We start from the raw sequence: 21,610 nt of genomic DNA on the forward strand, positions 1-21,610 counted from the left end.
CTGTCTCTTTAAGAAGCTCCTGCTGTTCCTGAAGCTCCGCCTCCAGGAAGTCGTCCCAACATGGCCCCTCTATTAACCCGTTAGCGTTTCTACCAGCGTTGCTCTGAGCAGCAGCTTCTATAATGAGCTGGTTGCTAATTGCTGCTGGCTAGTCTGGAGGAGCTGAGTGGGGGAGGAGCTGCGCCTCGGGGGCGGGGCTTGGTCCACCCAGGCGTTTTAACAGCTGAATGGTTGCCATGGAGATGAAAGGATTTGAAAGAATCAAGGCAACGCTCCAGGTTTGTTTTTGATGAGGGAAAACATGAAAACATGGTGGACAGATAAAAACGTGGATTTTAAGCGACACCGGCCCTTTAAAACTGCATATTCGCAGTTAAGCACCTTTGAGGTTCATTGTTGCAACGTAACAAAAAGTGTAAAAGTTCAGAGGTTGAACGCTGAAGGTTTCCAGTGTTTCACCTCCTTATATTTAACTCTCCTGTCTTTGTGAATCAAACCAGAAACATTCTGAACTTTAGCCAAAACAAACCGAACTTGTTCACAGAACGTGAGAAACGACTGGCATCGTTTCACAGCCGACCTTTTACAAACTGTTATGTGTAATTTAAGTAATTTCTGTTATTTCATTACCTGAAATCTTCAGTTCAAATCTTGCGTAAACACGTCCATTAGCAGACTGACTCACAGTAAAATGTTGGGTGCAGGAGGAGGAGGGCGCCAGAGGCTGAGTAAATATCCCATTTGTGCCTCATAAAGAGCTATTTCAGGATATTTCTCTGGTTTGAAGTTACATTTTCTCTCGGTCTCTGTAACACCTTCTCTCCTCACACACCTGCTGACGACAGGAAGCAGGTTTAGATGTTAGCGATTGTTAAATATGAAGCTTTTTAGTGAGATTAAATGATTTGAATAAGGTATTTTTATCAGAATCTCTTCAGGGGAAAACATGTGGCTTCAGAAAACGATGGGCGGCTCCAGGAAGGAAAGTCTGCCGTTCCTCTTCCCGTCTTGACCCCGCCTGACCCCGGCTCTCCTTTGTTCCCCCGTTAGGCCGATAAAATGAGTCTTTGACTGTGAGCAGAACAACAAAACGGCGTCTGCAGAGGAACCTGCAGCTGAAACACAGCGAGAAGATCTACTGAAGTGTTTTTCAGACCAACATGGAGCCGAGCGTCAGTTTGGCTTCAGGTCGAGTTTCCATGAGGAGCCGCTTGTGAAGCTGCAGTAGAAATTAATAACTATTTATTTTATTTAACCTGATAGAGATAAAATGGGTTTAATGTTATAAAGTCATATTTTCACCCTGTTAATTATTAATCTATAGACGTCACAGTTTCATGCTAAATATTATTTAGCTAGAAAGCTAAAAATTTAGCTACAAACTAAATATTTATAGTTAACAAGCTAAATATTATTTAACTTAAAACTAAATATTTAGCTCAGCAAGCTAAACAATATTTGGCTAGTAAGCTAAATATTGAGCTCAGATTTAAAATGTAGTTAAAAAGTTAAATATTAAAATTCAAACTCGTTAGCAAACTAAATAATTAGCTTCCAGCTAAACATTTAGTTAGAAGAAACTAAATATTTAATCTAAAAAAGAAAAACTAGCTCCCTGCCGGTCTGCGTATCTGGCCAGGCTACTTCATAACGACAGTGTCGTCAGCATATAAACGTATTTTAGCTACATTTAGTCCATTTATTTGCTATTTCTTCTAAAAACCACCTGGTCTTTTAACTTGATTAACTGATTTTTACACAGCTGTCAAGTCAACATCCCACCTGTAGTTCACCTGAGTGTAAAACCTGAAAAACATTTGTTATTCACCTGGTTGTGCTTATGCTAGCTAGCTCTTTTCTACAAGTACGAACATTATTTAGCTGTTCTGCTCATTTCATGCATCTGTTTTCAAGAAACAAGCCGTTTAATTCCAGCGTTCTGCACCCTGATCACTCACATAAAGGTCTTGTTTCATGCGTTCTTGCTGTCAGGAAAACAAACACTCTGGGTCATTACTCTAAGAAAAGCTCTCCCAAACAGGCTGCGATAAGCAAACGCCAAACTGGGATTGTTTGGGAATCAGGCTGAGCCTTAATCAGAGCAAAGTGATGAAAGTTTCTGACAAATCTGCAAACAAGGATCCAGAGGCTCCATGTGGCCAAACTGACCAGAGCAGCAGGAACAAAAGGTCAGATCCAAAGGTGACAAAACTCAAATCAGTGAGAAACGATGGAGTCGTGAGAGAGTTTAGAGAAGAAACACAAACTTGGACCAAGAAAAATGGAAAACAGAGGGAGGGAGATTGTGAAAAGCACTAAATTTGTAATCTTGCCTCCCTTCAGGGACTCTGAACGGCGTCCAAAAGCTTTTCTGAGCAAATAGCTGACATGCTTCAGGACAGAAGTTGTTTATGTTGGGTTGCAGCACAGGAGAGAGAGGAGAGGATGCAGAAACAGGAGGGGGAGGGGCAGAAAGCCGCTAACCTCAGAGAAAACAGAGGATGTGCTGCTTTTCCTACTTCAGGCCGTCAGACCGGTTCTGCTCCGGTCTTCATGCTGCCAGCGATCAATTTACTAAACTTCAAATCTTTATTTCATAGAAACATGAAATATCTAAATGAAAATATGGGACTTTACTGCAATCACCTCAACTTACAGAAAAATAATGTCCTGGATTTATTTTACACAAAATCTGGAGCCCAACTTTAAAATGTACAGAAAAGGATTAAACCAAATTAATTCTGACTTTAATATTCTGATTCAAATCAGAAAAAAAGTTTAAATCCTGCGGAAACATTTCCAGATTTCTGGTATGAAGATCAAAAGTTTGAGATTAAAATCTGAGTTTCTGGGGAAACAAAAATAAAAAAATTCAGAGGAAAAATAATTCTGAGATTTAAGTCAGATGGTTTTGATCCTTTTCCATAAACATGCGACACCAAGAGTTCATTTATTCTTTTTTACATTATTTTACATAGATACATTTAAAAAAACAAAGACTAAGCGTCGCTGATGAACTGCTTTCTGTGAGGCAGGTCAACAGTTCTTCGGTTCGTTGGCAACACCTGAGCCAGAGGTTTGGGACAATCAGCGAGGATTCAGAGTCACATGATGGGTCCTGCTGAAGGCGCCGTCAGCCTGAGCCGAACCCGGAGCGGGGCGCTGGGGGTCAGGGGTCAAAGGTGGCAAGCCTGGCGTCAGACACACAGCCAGCGATAAATCCTCCTCCAGAGTCTAGAATCATTTTAAAGTTCGGATCCCAGTTCTGGGGGCTGCACGGTGGCGAAGCTGGTAGAGCTGTTGCCTTGCAGCAAGAAGGTTCTGGGTTCGATTCCCGGCCTGGGGTCTTTCTGCATGGAGTCTCCATGTTCTCCCTGTGCATGGTGGGTTTTCTCCGGTTTCCTCCCACAGTCCAAAAACATGACTGTCAGGTTAATTGGTCTCTCCAAATTGCCCCTAGGTGTGAGTGAGTGTGTAGTTGTGTGTCTTGTGTGTCTCTGTGTTGCCCTGCGACAGACTGGCGACCTGTCCAGGTGAGGGTTAGGGTTAGGGTGACCCCGCCTCTCGCCCGAAACGTTGGCTGGAGATGGGCACCAGCACCTCCTGACCCCACTGAGGGACAAGGGTGAAAGAAAGTGGATGGATGGATCCCAGTTCTGACACCTGAATCTAACTGGACCCACAGAACGGAACCGACCCGGGTCACTTCAGGATGAACGATTCACATTTTGTTCAATTAGCTCCGCTAGCTGCTGTATTGTCTACTTGCCACTTACTCAATAAAGTTTTCCTAAAAACGGAAGAACAAGCAGAAAGGAAACGGAACTGCTGCATAAACCACTTCAAAATAAAAGCATGAATATAAATCTCAAACTACTTGAACTTTTAACCGTCGATAACCAAAATTTCAACACAAACGTTGAATTATTCAACATATAGTTTATGAAACAGCCAAATAAATTAACGCCTCAGAAGCTAAATGCGCTAAATGTTTTCAGGTTAGCAAAATGCTAAAGCGCTAAAGAAAAAACTAGCTCTAATTAGCATCTTCCAATTTACTAGTAGAAATTAGATTAGGGTAGATATTAGCTTTAGACTATAACTTAGGTTAAGCTTTTAAAATATCTGCATGTCTAAAAATGTGATTTTTATTAAAAAGCAGGAAAAGCAGATAAAATGTCAGCGGAGCAGACAGGAAGCAGGTCAGAGGTCAGGATGGGATCCTCTTCCTGTTGATAACGAGTTCTTCCTGCTGCAGCGTCAAAACGTTTCCATCCCTTCAAGAAACAACAGGCGACAGATGTAAAGTTTAACGGCCAACCAGCTGCAATAAATCAAAACCCCTGTCAGATTCCTGCAGTCCTGGTTGGACTAAACGTGACGCTTGGAGCGTTTCTCAGGTGCAGGCTGGGAAATCTGGGAAATCTGAGGGATTCGCTAATTGTTGTGTTGCTAAGAAGCAGCAACACAAACAGGCGTGATTCACGATCTGCAGCCTGAAGGGACGCGATCACCAGCAGACGGAGCGGCATTAAAACCTCTGCAGTGCTGATAAATACTGTTTACCTCAAATTTGTACTTTGTTTGAATCGAGAGGTTTTCTTCAGCAAACTGATGGTTTCATTTCTGCAGGAGCCCAAAGCCAAACTGGACACTCCTGACCACAGCGACAGGTTCATGGAAAAAATGGGTTTGTGTTTAAATCAGAGCAAAACAAATAAATAGATGAACTAAAGCTATAAAGAATTTCAGCTTCAATTCAGACCAACAATAAAACTAAAAAGTTTAAAACAGTTCCTACGACGCAAAAGGCCTTTATTCAAAATGATGACCTGCTTTTTGAATAAATGGTCACATTTCTATTTTTTCCTGCTTTTACTTTTTATTGTCTGTTCAAAATAAATAATTGTAATAAAAAATTGGAGATTTTATAGGAATATTAAATAATTCAAAAAATAAAATGTGACCAATAAAGAGGAGGGAAAAAAAGATTAAACAAAACCCCAAATTTAACCAAAACAGATGTTTGGTTTAGCTTTAGCTTCAATCTTGTTTTCAAAAGAAAATCCACAAAACTAAATATACTAAAAATAAAAAAAAATGTTTGCATCTTAATAAAAGGCACATAAAATCATTAAACTATAAAAACCTTGATTTCCAAATCTTGTTTATGATGGAGTTCTGGTGCAGCTGGTAGCGCTGAGCTAACAGAGTTAGCTTCATAACTGGCAGCACAATGAAAGGTTTGGAAACTGAATTTGTAAAATTGGTTAAAATGGTTAAAACAATGAGAGGCTTTACTAATAATACTGAACAAAATTAACTCACCGCTTATTGTGGGTCCAAAAGCAACTTTTCCTTCTTCTTCTAGGTTTTTACTGCTGGTTGACAAACCAACTTACCGCCACCTACCGGACTGGAGTGTGAATGGCAGTCAGATTCCTTCTGACTATATAAAAGCTTCTGAGTCTCATAGAGGAAGTGAGGAAACAGGACGTGACATCATGGCTCTTACAGGAGTGAAACAACAATGCAGTTTGGTAACCAGGTGCAGCTGATGACACATGTCAGCCATTTTGGATTTTTAGGATGGATTGGATATTTGGTAAAGCATTTATTTGTGTAACTTTTTATACATGATGCAGCCATTTTGGATTTGTGGTTGTCTGTCAGGACAAACCTCCTAAATGCTGAGTCATGATGTTCTGTCATTAATACCCAGGATTTGAATAAAAGAATCAACTAGCTCGAATCAACCAATGAGAGTCAGGAGGCGGGTCTTAGCGCTGTCAATTGCAATCTAATACGTTGCAGCTAGCATGTGAACGCTCAAACTAGTTGGCTACTGATGATGGTGGATAAATGGTTTTCCTGTAACGGGTGTTAATCTGCCATTATCACATTTGGCAGCAAGTACATGAGATTGATTGGCACCGTTAAGCCCCTCCCCCTGGCTCTGATTGGCTGTTTTTGACGGGAGTGGTTTGTTTCATCAGGAATCAGTCAGGATTAGATCTTTTCACAGATTATCTCCCAGCAAACTGTCATGACATGGAGACAGTCTTAGCAAATATGTAAAAACATATTTTTATTTTATAAATGTAGCTTTAATGTGTCAGTTTTGCTAAAATGAATCAAAGTAACGCCAGGGTGTCCTAATTATTCCACATGACTAAAATGTTTCCTGAACTTCTCGGCGCTGAAAGTCAGCAGACGTTCATCTGATGACGTCATAAAAAAAAGCAAACTGATTTATTTTAGTTGAATTAATCAGTAATCGATCCTGACCGGCCGCCGGGTTTGGACGTGGAGCTCTGGAGCGGCTCTCCCAGGGTTCTGCTGGTATGTGAGGCTCGGCCCGCCCCTTTCCGCCCCGCAGACCCAAACTCTCCGGCGGGACAGAGCCACAGCTCCGGCGGCTCGCTCGGACCACCCGGACCCGAAGCGCGCGTCCTGTCCGCGGGAAGCACAGCCAGCCTGGAGCCGCCGCGTCTCATCGCCCTGATCCCGGTCCGCCGCGGCCAGGTGAGCGTCCGAACCGCCTAGCGGGAGTCCAGCCCGGTTTTTAGGTAAATGTGAACTCATCTGAACTTTCCTGGTCATGCAGAGGCTTTGTGTGCAGTCAGTGTGATTCATTCAGGGGCTTCCTGGAGCCGCTTGCATTGCTGCTGCTGCTGCTGCTGCTGCTGCATGGACATCATTTCAAAAACATTTTTCCACTTGGAAGATGACAAGAATAGAACAGAAACAACGTTTATTCAGGTAGAAAGTTAAAGATTAAACTTACAAAAACAACAAAAAAACAGGAACAAGAGGCTGAGCATAAATAGCATTTATTCCAAAACAGCCTAATATCACCGCTGTGGCATTCTGGGATTAATTATTAGACTCTGTTATCTCAAGCTGAACAGATTAGGAGCAGTTTGAGATGAAGCCGTATTTTTCTGGTGTTAGTGATCAAACCGTCTGCAGCAGATTCACAGATTCAAATCCAAACAGCAGCAACTTCATTTCCACACTTCAGCCGGGCTTTGGTTGCAATTACCCACCTCTGATTCAACCGGAGGGTTTAAATTTAGCAGGGCTCAGTGAGGTGGGCGTGATCCTGGGGTTCGGTGCCCTTTGACCCGACCGGGACCACCACGTCAGGCTGCAGCGCTGCAGCAAACAAACACCAGCGATCGATAAAAACCAGAGCCGGCCGCAGGCTGGGACGGATCCAGGCCGGTTCTGTAGCCGCCAATCAGGCCGTCGCCGTCAGCAACAAATCAATTCATTACATGATCAATTAAAAATCAATCATTTCCAGTTATTGTTTTTCTCTTTCTACTGGATGAGGAAAGTTTTCAGTTTGGCGTTTTGGTCTCAACTAGCAGAAACTTCATGATTAACTGGATTTGTTGTTTTTATTTACTTTGGATATTTAAAATATCTTCCAGTTCCAGAGTTAAATGTTCAACAGAATTTAAACTTTATTGATCTTTAAGATCAATAAACAGCAATACAATCGTTTATCGCGATAACTTCTGGGGTAATTTATCACGTGGCAGCAGATGGTTAGCTCAGGCATGTTTCCTGGTAGCCAAATGATTTCCAGTAGCGGCGTCGCGCTGCTAGCTGATGACAAACGTTTCCTGAGGTCCCAACATTCCTCTGACCCCTGGTGACCTCCAGGTGTGACCTCCAGGTGTGACCGACGCGGCCGTCGTGAAAATGGGCGGCTCCTCGACCCGCCGTGTGGAGTTTCACACAGCTGAGCTCGCTGCGCTTCTCCTGCCGTCTTTGGCCTCAGTGTGAAGTTTGGAAACCTTTGACATCCCCGGCGGCTGTCAGCAAATGGTCACAGTCCAGTCGACTGTCAGTGACCTCTGACCTCATGTTAACAGTCGCACCGTGTCATGAAGAGCTTCAAGCACACAGTTTGGTCCTGACGCCAACGACTGCAGATTAAAGGGCAAACGTCACTTTATGATGGAAAAAACCTGCAAACGGATCATAACTGGGCTTTCCAAGCAGTTACACAATTTAAAAAAAGGAATTTTTTTATGGAAATATGGCTGCGAAGAAAAAGGGAGATTTTTACAGAGACAAAAACAGAGTAGGACTTCAGTTGTTTGTGAGCATAAAGTTTGTTTCCTTTTATAATGATTTTTACTCCTCATCACTCAGAAAATGTTTATTAGGATGGATTAAATTATGACATATGAATTTATTCACTTATTTATGTATTTATTGGGTTTTATATTTATCTCTTGACTAAAAAACAAGGCTGTAAGGTTTGTATGACATGAATATGATTTATTACAGAGGCAGAAACTCCTCTAGTGGTGGCCAGGCCCCCCGGGGCCACCTTTTGGGGGCGCCACTGCTCATTATGTGTCATCAGTCATAGAAACTGTCTAATAATGTCAGTAGATTTGATTAAATCTGTATCTGGAGCTTTTTAATAATCCTCCTGCATTAGTCGGTGACTTACAGCATCGATATTTGGGCCTGAGAAGTGAAAAGTTTGAATCTGTAACATGTAAAAAGTCAGAGAGGGAAGGCGAGAACAGAAGGAAGTCGACAGAAACACAAAGAAGGAAAGTCAGGAGTGCCAGGAAACAAAGCGCTGCAGAGGCTGGACGTCTTCTGGAGGCATGCGAGTGTTTTTTCTTGGCTGCGGAGGAAACGTAGGGCTGTTTTTCTTGGACGCGGACTGAGCGCCGATGGTGAAAATAGGAGCGTAATTGAAAGTCAAGCGGTGGCCCTGAAAATGGTGGCCTTATCGCGTGTTTGTTCACCTGGTTAGTGAGTAACAGAGGAGAGGAAAACTGGAGCTAAAATGTTCAATCGAATGTGGATTTAAGTGAAACAAAACCAGCAGAAATCCACGTAAATTTAAGAAGAAGATAAATGAAAACCTGATGTAATTTAGGATGGCAGAGAGGAGGAGAGCAAGATCCCAAACATGGTTTCAATCAGATGGTCGTAATGGAGACTCCACCGAGTGATGCTCTGCTCAGGAATGTGTTCAAACACACACGGCTCCCTTCAGACTGTGGTTACTCTGGTTTACATCTAACAAAACCATCCGAAGAATAAACTGCTCAAACGACACGGGAACTTTGGAACGAAGTCTGAAATCAGAGAGAAAAACCTGACTGCAGCGTCTTTAGACGGAGGCTTAGACTGCAGTTCTTCATCTGGTAGTTTAGCTTTAAAAAAAAACTACGTTGAATTAACTGGAATTTAACTAATTAACCAACAAAAGAAGTTTTAGGCTGTTTTCCCACCTGAAAGTCCAGCAGATCCAGTTTGATCCAGGACCAAAACTGCGACATTTATTACATTTTCAGCTGTTTCAGTTCATAACAACCAAACTAACCGAGAAACCTGTTCCCCTCCCTGCCTGTGGGGGCGCTGCACAAAGAACTACTGAAGAAAACGACAAAGAAGCTAATGCTAAACTGCTAAACAGACTTTAAAATAGCATGAATATAAATGTATAAATACTTGAATAATTTTTAACAGTCACCAAAACTAACGTCATTCAGCTGAAGGTTTACAAAAATATCCAAATAAATTAACTTTTATCATTTATGCCAAGAAATTAATTCAGGCAAAGCTAAATGTTTTCAATGTTAGCTAAAGCGCTAAGCTAAAAATTAGCTTGAATGTTAGCGGAGCAGTGAGACTGGAGATGTTTTTTATAGTTTTGTTCTGGTTGGACAGCAGAAAATATTTAATTCTCCGGGTTTGAATCATACGCTGACGCTAATAACTGTTCATGAAAGACTTCAAACAGTTTTAGGTTTGTTGTTTTCATGTCAGAAAATCCTCAATAAAATGTTTTTTAATGCAGTTTCTGTCTGCAGTGAGAATTAGTGAGAAATAATACTAAATATTGTTAAATTGTCTGGGAAAGCTTCTCCTGAACTCTTCATCATGAGTTCACAGCTTTAATTCCTCTAAATTTACACGTTTTTTACTCTGCTGTATTTTCCCCGTTTTCGGCTCTAATTAATTTGTTGAAGTTAATTAGATTTTGACGGGCGGATCAGCTACCAGGCTGTGAGCAGAGGGATGATGGGAGAGACTAGGATTACAGGATAATCCAGGCTGCTGTCGACGCTTCCCTACTTTTCTGATTTCTAAGACAAAGACAGACAATCTGGGATTAAACCATTAAACCTTCAGATTTAATGCTGTCAGGCTCGTTTCTGTGATATTTCATGGCGTTTTCAATCTCTATGATTCTGCGTAGCTAATAATAAACGTTTCAGGAGGAGCAGAGAAGAAGAGTTGTTCATTAAATACCTGGCAGGAAGTTTTGGAGGTTCTTCCTGCTGTGGTTTAAGGTCTTTTAATGGGATTATTTCCAGATAAACTACATCTGCGGTTTTCCTCAGAGTAATTAGGAACGCCTGCCTGCGTTTCCTGGAGTTACAACTGAAACCAGAAGTTTGCAAACACTATAAAAAGACATGCATTTTTTCACATGAGCTGCATTTCCATAATAAATGTGCGACAAACCTGATCTATGATCCACCAATATAAAATAACAATGCGGTTTGTCCATTAAATAAGAAACACAATTAAAATCACATGAATAAGTTTGTTTAACTGATAAGATGTAAAAACAAAACATGCAACGTAATCATCCTCCTACAACTTCCTGTCGTCGTCGTCTTTGTCGTTTCTGCCAGTAGTAACATCCTGTTGTTGCTCATGTGAGTCCTGTGATGTGAGAAAAGCGTTTCTATTGTAGTTTAGTGAAATAATTCGGATTCAGCTGAAAAACTGCCTCATCCTGGCACAAAAACTTATGGAAAAATTTGACTTTTTAAAATTTCCATGTAGGAAATGTTTTGTAATTTCAATGTCACATTTTATTGTAAATGGAAACGCAGTTGGAAAATTCACATGATGTAGTGTCTAAACTTTTGACTTTGAATAAAGTTATAGAAATTTCCTAAAATTCTCTCATTATTCTGGCATTTAGCAAATAGAAAACATTTGGTAATTTACCTGGAATAAGAAAAGTTTATTCTGGTTTCACCTCAGTGTGAAAAAACAATACGTCTTTTGTGAATGTAAACTTCTGGTTTCAGCTGTTTGGGACGAGTTTACGCTTTAAAAACTTTGGAAATCCCGTTTTCCTCTGGCTCCGCATCGCCTGCGCTGCTCTGCTGCGACGCCCCTCTGCCAGCGGCCGCCCTGGGCAGCCGGCGCAGGGCCGGCCTGGTCTGCGGTGAGCGGCAAATTACAGGGGCCGCCTCGGCCCCGATGCCGTCCTGCGTGTCGTGAGCCGCAGCGGCTCATTAATGACGCCAGGCTGGGCTCTGGTTGTGTGGGAGGCCTGCAGACGTTTAGCTGCTGTGAAAAACCTCTAAAGAGGAACAGAGGGGCGTTTTTTAGCTCTTTGTGCTATCAAAATATTTTTAGACGGGATATCAATTACTCTTCTGGAACAGAAAACATGCGGCAAAAAGCCAGTTTGCATGGTTTTACAAAGACCTATGAAGAAGAAAGGCAGCAAAGACGAAGCAAAGCAGAACAAAGCAGAACAAAGCAGAAGGTTTTACGGTAAAAAGAAAATGAACCGTAATTATCAGCAGGACAGTGATGGAAAACAATAAGAGTTAAACATGTAACTTCATTTACCTTCATGGTTTGAGCCTGAAGGATGTAGAAACTTTACTGAAATAGATGCAGAAACAAACCTTTATAAGACGGTTTCAGCTGCAGCGCTGCTTCAGGGAAACAGAAATAATAATTAAAACATGTTTTTCTGTCTGTCTGGTCTATTCATGTTGATAAAACTAGTAGTTTAAAACATCTGTAGTTTTTAGCTTCGCATCATTACGAGTTTAAACCACCTTGTAGTTAAATTTAGAGGCTATTTTAAAAAAAGTAAAAGTGAGATATGATCTCTATCTATTCTATGTCTGTTTGTCAGTCCGGTCCGTTTATATTGCTAAAGCTACTAAAGCAGCTAGCTGCCGCAGGAAGTTAGAAAAGCATCAGTTTAAGACTGAAGAGAAACTGCTTCTAAAACTAATAGGCCGGTTAATATTTATTGTTTTTATCTTGTGTCAAGACTAAAAACTGAACCGTTTGTGTCCAGGATGTGTGGGGTCTGCAGAGATTTTAGCTTCCCTTTTCCTGACCCTTGACCTGCACAAGTCCTGAGTGAATTAAAGAGAAGGTTTCTAACGATGTATCATTTGGGCTACAATAATTACTCTGAACTTTCATTACAGTACAACCATAAAAATCAATAATAAGATGATTTTTGATCAGTTCTCTCCGCGTTGCAGCGTTCTGTGGGTTTTATAGTCGGGAATCTGAGCATCGGCTGCAGTAATTATCATGTCTTCCTGTCTGGCTCTGCCTGTTCCTGAACTGATCTGATGTTCTGACCGAGGCGTCGGCCGGAGCAGCTGACAGTCCGGCTGCTGAAATGTGAGCGAGACACAACAGGAAGAGCGGAGGCACCGAGTCCTCCCATGTGGACGAGAGGCAGATTCTGGTTTGCAGCACAGAGGAGGACTGTGGGCTAAACTTAGCCGGTTCCACGCCAGCGGACACTTGGAATCCCAAGAACTTCTGGGACAGATTTAATGGGAAAACGGGACGTTTTGATTCTCAGCATCGATGCGTTTAAATGCGTTTCATGTTTACATTACAGCAGCAGATGAAAAGCACCCAGAGGCTCCAGGTTTAACACGGATGTCTTTCCTCTCCATAGATGCCCTGATCCTGTTCCCAGGCCAAACCCTGGAGCGACCCGCAGAACCAACTGGAACCCAACTGAACCCGGTTCCCTCAGGTTCTGCCTCTCTAACGTCTTCAATGATGCGAAACATCAAATCAAAGAAATTGGTTTGTGAATAATAAACAGTCTGGTGAAGAGTTTGGTCCTGCAGACCTGGATTTGCCCTTCAGTCTTGGAAAAACTTGAACTAGGACCAAACTTTGAGCTGAGGTTTGTTGTTGGTTTCGGTTCGGATCTTGACTGGGAGAACCTCCACCAGGTTCTGTGGTCATGAATCTTCAGGAGAAGCTGTCCGGCCTCAAAGGCCTGGTGTCCCCCGGCCGGCGGCGCCATAAGGGTGACCTGACGGCGGATATGATCAGCCCTCCGCTGGGCGACTTCCGCCACACCATGCACGTCGGACGCGGCGGCGACGTCTTCGGAGACACGTCCTTCCTGAGCAACCACGGCGGGTCGGCCAACGGCGGCAACGGCGACGCCGACTCCGTCTCCTCACCCGACAACAAGATCGGCGCGTTTTTCTCCAGGACGCTGCGTCACATCCGGCGGGGCTCGGACAACCGACCCCGGGACGCAGTGAAGGAGTTGTCGCCGCCGCCGCCCGCCGTGTCGCCCATCATCAAGAACGCCATCTCCCTCCCGCGGCTGGACGTCGACACGCCCAACGGGAGTCCCACCGCCAGGGCGCTGTTCCCCGGATCCCCGCCGGACCGGGAGAAGAGCTGCTACGGTGAGTCGGGAAATATTTAAACAATGGAGCCAAAAATGGCTCCAGAGCCAGGGCCGCACCTACTGGGCGGGGGGCCCTGGGCTGGAGAGGGCTCGGTGAGAATGACAGAACATTGATAGGCAGACTTATACATCAGTATGACTGATACATGTACAGTAAGGAACTGTAAAAACGAATTAATTTATATAAAAAAAATAAAATAAAAATCTTTTGGCCTCCCCAAAAATTGTGGCCCTGGGCTACTGCCCCTGTAACCTGACTTACAGTGCCTTCCTTTAGAAATGGATTCTTTTTTTGCTCTTGCCCTCCACACTTTTCAGATTAACAAAACTGCTCAACTATCAGACAAAGACAACCATTGAAAATAAAAAGTTCGTAGTATGACTGGCACTTTAGTCAGAGACACAATCAACCAGTGGCGGACTTTTCCGTTAGCAGCAATGCTAACTAAAACGCTAGCTGCTACATTAGCAGAGGAGCGCTAACCACTGGCTAACGTTCACGTAGCTGTACGAAGAGAGGAAATATAAAGAGAAACTTTGATGCCCTACAGATGAAGGGACAGCAGGGAGTTGCTTTTAAATAACTGAGCCTTTCTCACACACACACACACACACACACACACACACACACACACACACACACACACACACACTGCCTGAGCCGTGTGTGAGGCCCAGACAGCTCCGTCTCTGTTTTCACAACAAACGCTGCTGATTATGAGCCGAGGGGATTTATGAGGACATCTTGGACAAATCTGTCTCTAGAGGACTGAACTCGGCTAACCCAGACGGTGGCTTGTTGTCTGTAGCGTTAAGCTAACGTCGGTTGACTCATCTGACCTTTGCCCTTGTTTTTCTCCGCACCAGTCCTGCAGTTTCATCTGAAGGGAAAACATTTCAAGTTGAGCCTCGGGACAATTTTGGGATTTAGAGGCGCTCCCCGTCTTAATCCCAAAATAGCAGAGCAAACCCAGATGATGTCATGTTGGCTTCCCAGCAGAGATCATGAAACCGCTCAAATAAAACACCATAAAACTAAATTTACTCAATACGAAGATCAGCAAACATGACTGGAATTATGATTTCAGTTTTTAAGGTAACAAATGTGTCCAAACCAAGCAAGACTAATGGAAAATAATCACACCCAGACCTAATGACTGCAGGAACATCTTCATCTGGTAGCTAAACCCTCATTTTTTAAATAAGAAAATAAACATTTTACTGCCTAAAAGTCAATAATTTTCATCTCCAGCTAAAAATCATTTTAATTGCAACATATTTGGGGATTATTTTTGGATTAATTGAGTAATAATTGGATGGAAAATGAGTTTTTGTGTTTTTACAGAAACAACCAGGTGAAGCTAAAACTGCCATTAGTGCCGAGAAGAACAGATTTACAGACGAGGTTTTTATTTAAATTAAATTTAAAATGTTTTTCACTCCATCTTCAGTTTGGAGGAGTTGGAAAGCAGATCATGTTGGTTTCTAAACTATTCGAGCTGCTGGTTTTCATGATGCCAACGGAAACATTTCAGCCCCTCGTTGGTACCGAAGCTGCCAGGAGAGGCTGTGCTGCCCCCTGCTGGATCTGCGCGGCATGGCGCAGCTGCAGGTTTTACCCCGGAGGACAAAAAGTTTGTTAAATTACTAACAGGCCACGAAGAGGGAAACAAATGTAAGAAATGAAGCGACTTTTTGTTTGTTTAGTGGATTTAAGTCAGAAATGATCTGCTTGGGTATAAATAATGAATCCTGTCGTGTTGAATAAAACGTTATGCTGGTAATAAATTTACTCTGGTTAGAAATAAAAGTTTAGCTTCACATGGTTACAGCTGCAGCTTCTCAGCGAGGAAACATGGCAGTTTGTCCAGTTTCAGCCAGAACAAACGTTTGGTTCTCATTTTAAATGACAACATGGTTCTGATGGTTCTGATGTTCTGGTGGTTCTGATGTTCTTTGGTTCTGATGTTCTGTTGGTTCTGATGTTCTGTTGGTTCTGATGTTCTGTTGGTTCTGGTGGTTCTGATGTTCTGTTGGTTCTGGTGGTTCTGATGTTCTGTTGGTTCTGATGTTCTGTTGGTTCTGATGTTCTGTTGGTTCTGATGTTCTGTTGGTTCTGGTGGTTCTGGTGGTTCTGATGTTCTGTTGGTTCTGATGTTCTGTTGGTTCTGGTGGTTCTGATGTTCTGTTGGTTCTGATGTTCTGTTGGTTCTGATGTTCTGTTGGTTCTGGTGGTTCTGATGGTCTGTTGGTTCTGATGTTCTGTTGGTTCTGATGTTCTTTGGTTCTGATGTTCTGGTGGTTCTGATGTTCTGTTGGTTCTGATGTTCTTTGGTTCTGATGTTCTGGTGGTTCTGATGTTCTGTTGGTTCTGATGTTCTGGTGGTTCTGATGGTCTGTTGGTTCTGGTGGTTCTGATGGTCTGTTGGTTCTGGTGGTTCTGATGGTCTGTTGGTTCTGATGTTCTGTTGGTTCTGATGTTCTTTGGTTCTGATGTTCTGGTGGTTCTGATGTTCTTTGGTTCTGATGTTCTGGTGGTTCTGATGTTCTGATGGTTCTGATGTTCTGGTGGTTCTGATGTTCTGATGGTTCTGATGTTCTTTGGTTCTGTTGGTTCTGATGTTCTGTTGGTTCTGATGTTCTGTTGTTCTTTGGTTCTGATGTTCTGGTGGTTCTGATGTTTTGTTGGTTCTGATGTTCTGTTGGTTCTGATGTTCTGTTGGTTCTGATGTTCTGGTGGTTCTGATGTTTTGTTGGTTCTGATGGTTCTGATGTTCTGTTGGTTCTGTTCTTCAGGTCTGGATTCCGGGTTCGTCACTCTGCCCCGTCTGTCCCGGTTGGAGCGCCAGCAGCCGTCCATCCGCGGCTCTCTCACCGATCAGACCGACGCCATCTTGTCTCCCTGCTCCGCCGCCATCGTGACCTCTGAACCCAAACGGACGACCCGCGCTGCGTACTCCGACTCCTTGCCCTCCCTCACGTCCCTGGACACCTTCACCTTTGACCTCGGCCCGTCCCTAATGAGCGAAGTGTTCGGGCTGATCGACGGGCGCCCGGAGGAGAGCGGCGCCGCGTGGCGGGCGGAGGAGGCGGAGTCGGCGTGCGGGTCGGACGGTTCCGCCACCGTGTCCTTCGTGGACTCGTTGCTGAGGGAGGACGGCGGCGGCGGGACGAGTCCTCACCGGTGTGAGGAGGAAAACGCGGCGAGGGGATTCTCCGGGGAAGTGCCGGACGTGCTGCTGGGTTCGGCTGAGCGGGTCGGGGTCCGGATGGAGAGCGAGCGGTTTCAGAGCGCTACCGACGTGCTAGCACGCCACTACGGCGTCGGCCTCTTAAAGGGACAGAACAAGATGGAGGAGCTCCGGAGTCAGCCCAGGAAGACAACATCCTACAGCTTCATGGACGATGAGGAGGAAATCAAAGTCTGACAGGAAGGAACCAAACGGACCCGGTTGACCTTCCTGAAGAGGTCAGGACTCCACAACAAACATGTCTGCCAGGCGTTGCACAAAATCAGGAGATTTTCTCCAAGAACCAGCTTTTTAGGGCGTCTGTCACTTTAAATCCACACAAGCTGCTGCCTACGTGAAAATGGCTGCAAAAAGATGCACAATTATGCGACTGTACAACTTAGAAAGGCAGAAGTGGCGCCTCCTGCACAACCATCAACGCAGCAAGTTATAAGGGCTATTATAGATCGAAAAGAGTAATTTCCACAAAAAAACTAGAAATTTATAAATTAATTTCTGAAATTTTCTAGAAAAGGTCAAACATGTTAAAGTTCAGCAAATTTTGAAACTCAGATTTCCAAGTTTTCTCTAGAAAATCTCTGAGAATTTCTTAACCTTTTTTTTTTTCTAGCAAATTTTTGAAACTCCAAGTTACTTCAAGAAAATTTCTGAGATTAATCTCAAAACTTGGCAAACAGTTGTTTCCACTCCAGTTTTATTTTCCCACCTTTGATGGCCCTAAAGCTCCGTCGTAGAAAATGCCTTCTGGATGGTGAGTCAACAACAAAACCCGTCTTTTCCTGCAGCCATTGTACAGCAAATACATTGGGAAAACCAGCTGACCAAACATGCTGGAGCTCTGCCGGGGTTGCTAGGTAACGGGTTGGGCTTCTTCGGGGTTGCTAGGTAACGGGCTGGCCTTCTCTGGGGTTGCTAGGTAACGGGCTGGCCTTCTCTGGGGTTGCTAGGTAACGGGCTGGGCGTCTTCGGGGTTGCTAGGTAACGGGCTGGCCTTCTCTGGGGTTGCTAGGTAACGGGCTGGCCTTCTCTGGGGTTGCTAGGTAACGGGCTGGCCTTCTCTGGGGTTGCTAAGTAACAGACTGGGCTTCTTCGGGGTTGCTAGGTAACGGGCTGGCCTTCTCTGGGGTTGCTAGGTAATGGGCTGGGCTTCTTCGGGGTTGCTAGGTAACGGGCTGGCCTTCTCTGGGGTTGCTAGGTAACGGGCTGGGTTTCTTCGGGGTTGCTAGGTAACGGCACAGTGTTTTTGAAACGGCTCATTTTCCAGACACTAAAAACAAGCTTATTGCCAAAAAACGTCTTTTTTTTAAAATCAGACTGTTTTCAGAAGCAGTAGAAACCAGAATGGAAATATGAAAACATGCAAAAGGTGAATTCTGTATCAATGGTTCCCATGAAACTGGGAGAATCTTTCCGTTTTAGCTCCAATCAAGCTGCTCTGCAAACAGCAACTCGGGTCCAGTTAGTAAAGATCGGTTCTGCATTTCTGACAAACCCAGAGAAAGAGACCGAGGAGAAACTAAGACGTGGAAATCGGAGACGTGCCAAAAGCAGCAGCTCAGATCACCTTCAGGGAGGATAAAAACGACTCTTTGTGGAAGTTACACAGCCTGCCGCTCGCCTGGTTCCCCTCACACTTCCTGTTCTGCAGCAGCGGCGTTCTGGGTGAGAGGAAGTCCGAACCAAACTGCAACCCTACAAACTGATTTCACTCGGGAACAAATCACACAAAAAGGGAACAGAAGTTATTAACACAGCAGATCTAGAGTTTCTAGAACGGAAACACTTCAAGGAGCTGCGTCGCCTGTTTCCAGAAGCAAACAATCGATTTATCAGGATTTAATGTGACAGACCAGCAAAGTGATGAACAGAAGGAAAACCGACGTCTGAAGGTTTTACCAGGAATGTCGGAGGAAGTTAATTAAAAGCATTTTATTAAAGTTTCCTTCAGTTTCTTCACCATTTGGAAAGTTAGTCAGAAAATAACAGCAATAATTTGGGTTATTTAACCTGTTGGAGAAAAAATGGGGCTGATTTCTATTTGACCATGTTGCTCATTTAGAAACATCACAAACTGAACATGTAGATATTCTGACTGGAAACTAGATAAATAAAAATAATTCAGACAAATATGCTGCAAGTTAAATATTTAATTTGCAAACTAAGCTAAATGTTGAGCCCCAAAGTAAATATTTAGTTAGCAAGTTAAAACTTTTACCTCCAAATTATATATTAAGATATGAAACCAAACATTTAGCTTCAAAATAAAAATCTAGTTAGGGAGATAAGCGTTTAGTTTTGAAGATCAATATTTAGTTTAATAACTAAATATTTAGTTAGCAAAATAAACATTTAGTTTGGAATAAACTACTTAGCTTCAAATTATACATTTAGTTCACGAGCTAAATATTTAGCATAAATATAAATATTACACTTAGTTTAAAAATATTTAATTTTTAAACTGACATTTATAAATGAATAATGAAGATGAGACATAAAATGTTTTTTTTCCTCTTGCAAGCTAAAAAACTCAAATAATTGCTGTTAATTTTTTACAGTGTAGCTTTTCTAATGCCTTCCCTTCATGTTGAAGCAGCTAGCTGTTAGCTGCTAACAGCTAGCTGCTGGTCAGCCATGTTGGACGCTAGCAGCTAGCTGCTGGTCAGCCATGTTGGACGCTGCAGGCTAACCCTGCAGCGTCCAACATGGCTGACCAGCAGCTAGCTGTTAGCTGTTAGCAGCTAGCTGCTGGTCAGCCATGTTGGACGCTGCAGGCTAACCCTGCATCGTCCAACATGGCTGACCAGCAGCTAGCTATTAGCTGCTAGCTGCTGGTCAGCCATGTTGGACGTTGCAGGCTAACCCTGCAGCGTCCAACATGGCTGACCAGCAGCTAGCTGTTAGCTGCTAGCTGCTGGTCAGCCATGTTGGACGCTGCAGGCTAACCCTGTAGCTGCTCGTTGCTGCTGCAGATCTTCTCTATAAACACAAAGTGCACCTTCTGTATTGTTTTCTGACGTTTTGCCTTTAAGGGACGAATTTATACGTTTTTTTATTACATTCCTGTACATGAAGATATTAGCTGACCTATGAATATGTAAGAGCACCTGCAGTGCCGCTACGCAGCATCAGTTATAAAAGATGAATATATGAATGAACAATAAAGACATTTTTAATTAGATTTCCATTCATGTACATGTTTTTTTAGTTTGACGAACAGAAACATCAAACGGGATGATTTTCTCAGCTTCCATCAGTTGAAGACCAACAGCTGCTTCCGGTCTGCAGAGACTCGGACCATCAGGTGTAAATAAACAATAAATAAATGACGTGTTTGGGGATAAAACGTAACAATCGGTGGAGCGATGTGACGGCGCCTCACTGCGCCACGGAGGGAAACGGTTTGGGCTGCGACGGCGGCGGGAGAGGCGGCGGGCAGCTCGGCGCTCTGACTCCGCCCCTTTTCGGCGCAGGCTTCTTCACGCTGGTGGGCGGAGCGCCCGGCGTGGCGTTGGCGGCCGGGGCTGAAGCTTTAGGGGGCGGAGCCTGAGCCTTGGGCGGAGCCTGAGCCTTGGGCGGTCCCGGCGCTCTGGGTTTGGAGAACTGGACCGATCCCACCGGCTCACTGGTCTGACTGGGTTTGGTCAGGTTGAAGGCTCGCTTCGCTGAAAAGGAAAACAAACAAAATGAACCTTCAAACCAAGTTCTGCTGCTCCGCCGTAGTCACATAATAATTACATCAAGGCTGGAACGATTAATCGGAATAAATCAGATTAATCAATAATTGGAATAATCATCAGCTAATCTATTAATTGTTAAGAGTTACAGATCCAGTTTGCAAACTTTCGCAGTAAAGAATTAACAATAATTTGGGCTATTTAGAGTAAAAGGAAGTATGTGAGCTATGCTAGCTATGCTAGCTTGACTTTGACAACTTTGACATGTAGATGTGCTGCAGAATTCAGAGTTTCGGTTCAATATAAAAAAATGGCGACAGAAACACAGACTGACAGACTGATGAGCTGATCAACCATCTGTTGACCAGAGAGAACCCAGAGAGTAGACTGCACCAGAAATCAACAACACGCTTCCTGATCGATATCAATCAATAGTAGAATATTCAATATATAGAACCGCACTGCATTCTGGGAGATGCTAGCCACTCAACCTGTCATTGCCAGCTCAGCTAGGTTGGTGGCATCAACTAACTCATTCGCTCTTTGGTTGCCTAGCAACCACCTGCTGAGGAACCCGTTTCCCCACCGTTCTTCAACCTGGAATAAAAACCGGATAAAACCGGAAAAGTCGCACCCAGTTTGGTGGCATTTCAAATATCTCAAACAAAAAAACGAATCAATAATTATTGATATCGACTGATATGAAACGTTTATGTTATGACTGGTTTTTCAGCCGTATTGAGCCCAAACGTACAGAGAGAGAGAGAGAGAGCATGTGAGCCCGATGCAGGACCTGCTTCTGCAGGGCAGCAGTCAGAAATACTGACCCAGATACCTGCTGACAGTTTTCATCCCTTTTAAAAGCTGCAGGGTCAGCTGTTGCCGGGTAAATAACCATTCTGTAGGCTGGGTCACACAGAACCATCAGCTGATTTCTAGTGAAAGTGATCAGATTCTGGTCATTTGTAAGAAACGGTTCAGAGTTTGAGGAGATGTTTTTTCCCTCTGCTGTGGAAATCGATCTGCTGACATTTTGGTCAGTGGTGTGAGAAACTTCCTGTTTCCTGTGTACATCCTGGATGTTAAAAACCAGATCACTGGTTTCTGTTTCTAGCTTCTCTGCTGCTTTAACAACCACAAGAGGAAATAAACGACTGGTACCAGATAAAAATAGATAAAACCCTCAAACTGTG

General features: G+C 43.5%; 2 protein-coding genes across 4 annotated transcripts in view; one reads left to right on the forward strand and one right to left on the reverse strand.

The window, feature by feature from the left end:
• cdc42ep1a (CDC42 effector protein (Rho GTPase binding) 1a) overlaps positions 1 to 19,921 on the forward strand; it is a 20,287-nt gene extending 366 nt beyond the window's left edge. Inside the window, exons 1-3 of one of the 3 annotated variants that reach the window (XM_008436269.3) lie at positions 5,595 to 6,569; positions 12,734 to 13,490; positions 16,289 to 19,921. In XM_008436269.3, coding sequence (XP_008434491.2) covers positions 13,031 to 13,490; positions 16,289 to 16,920 — 1,092 coding nt within the window. In that variant the 5' untranslated portion in view covers positions 5,595 to 6,569; positions 12,734 to 13,030 and the 3' untranslated portion in view covers positions 16,921 to 19,921. Of the gene's footprint in view, positions 1 to 5,594; positions 6,570 to 12,733; positions 13,491 to 16,288 lie in introns of those variants that run through there. The other 2 variants (XM_008436267.3, XM_081600220.1) reach the window with 2 other exon arrangements.
• sh3bp1 (SH3-domain binding protein 1) overlaps positions 19,895 to 21,610 on the reverse strand; it is a 26,093-nt gene continuing 24,377 nt past the window's right edge. The window contains exon 18 of the mRNA XM_081600218.1: positions 19,895 to 20,405. Within this exon, the coding sequence (XP_081456344.1) occupies positions 20,119 to 20,405 (287 nt within the window). The 3' untranslated portion in view covers positions 19,895 to 20,118. The remainder of the gene's footprint in view (positions 20,406 to 21,610) is intronic.

The sequence above is a fragment of the Poecilia reticulata genome, chromosome 19, assembly GCF_904066995.2.
Source record: "Poecilia reticulata chromosome 19, P_reticulata-male-v2, whole genome shotgun sequence".
Taxonomy (NCBI): domain Eukaryota; kingdom Metazoa; phylum Chordata; class Actinopteri; order Cyprinodontiformes; family Poeciliidae; genus Poecilia; species Poecilia reticulata.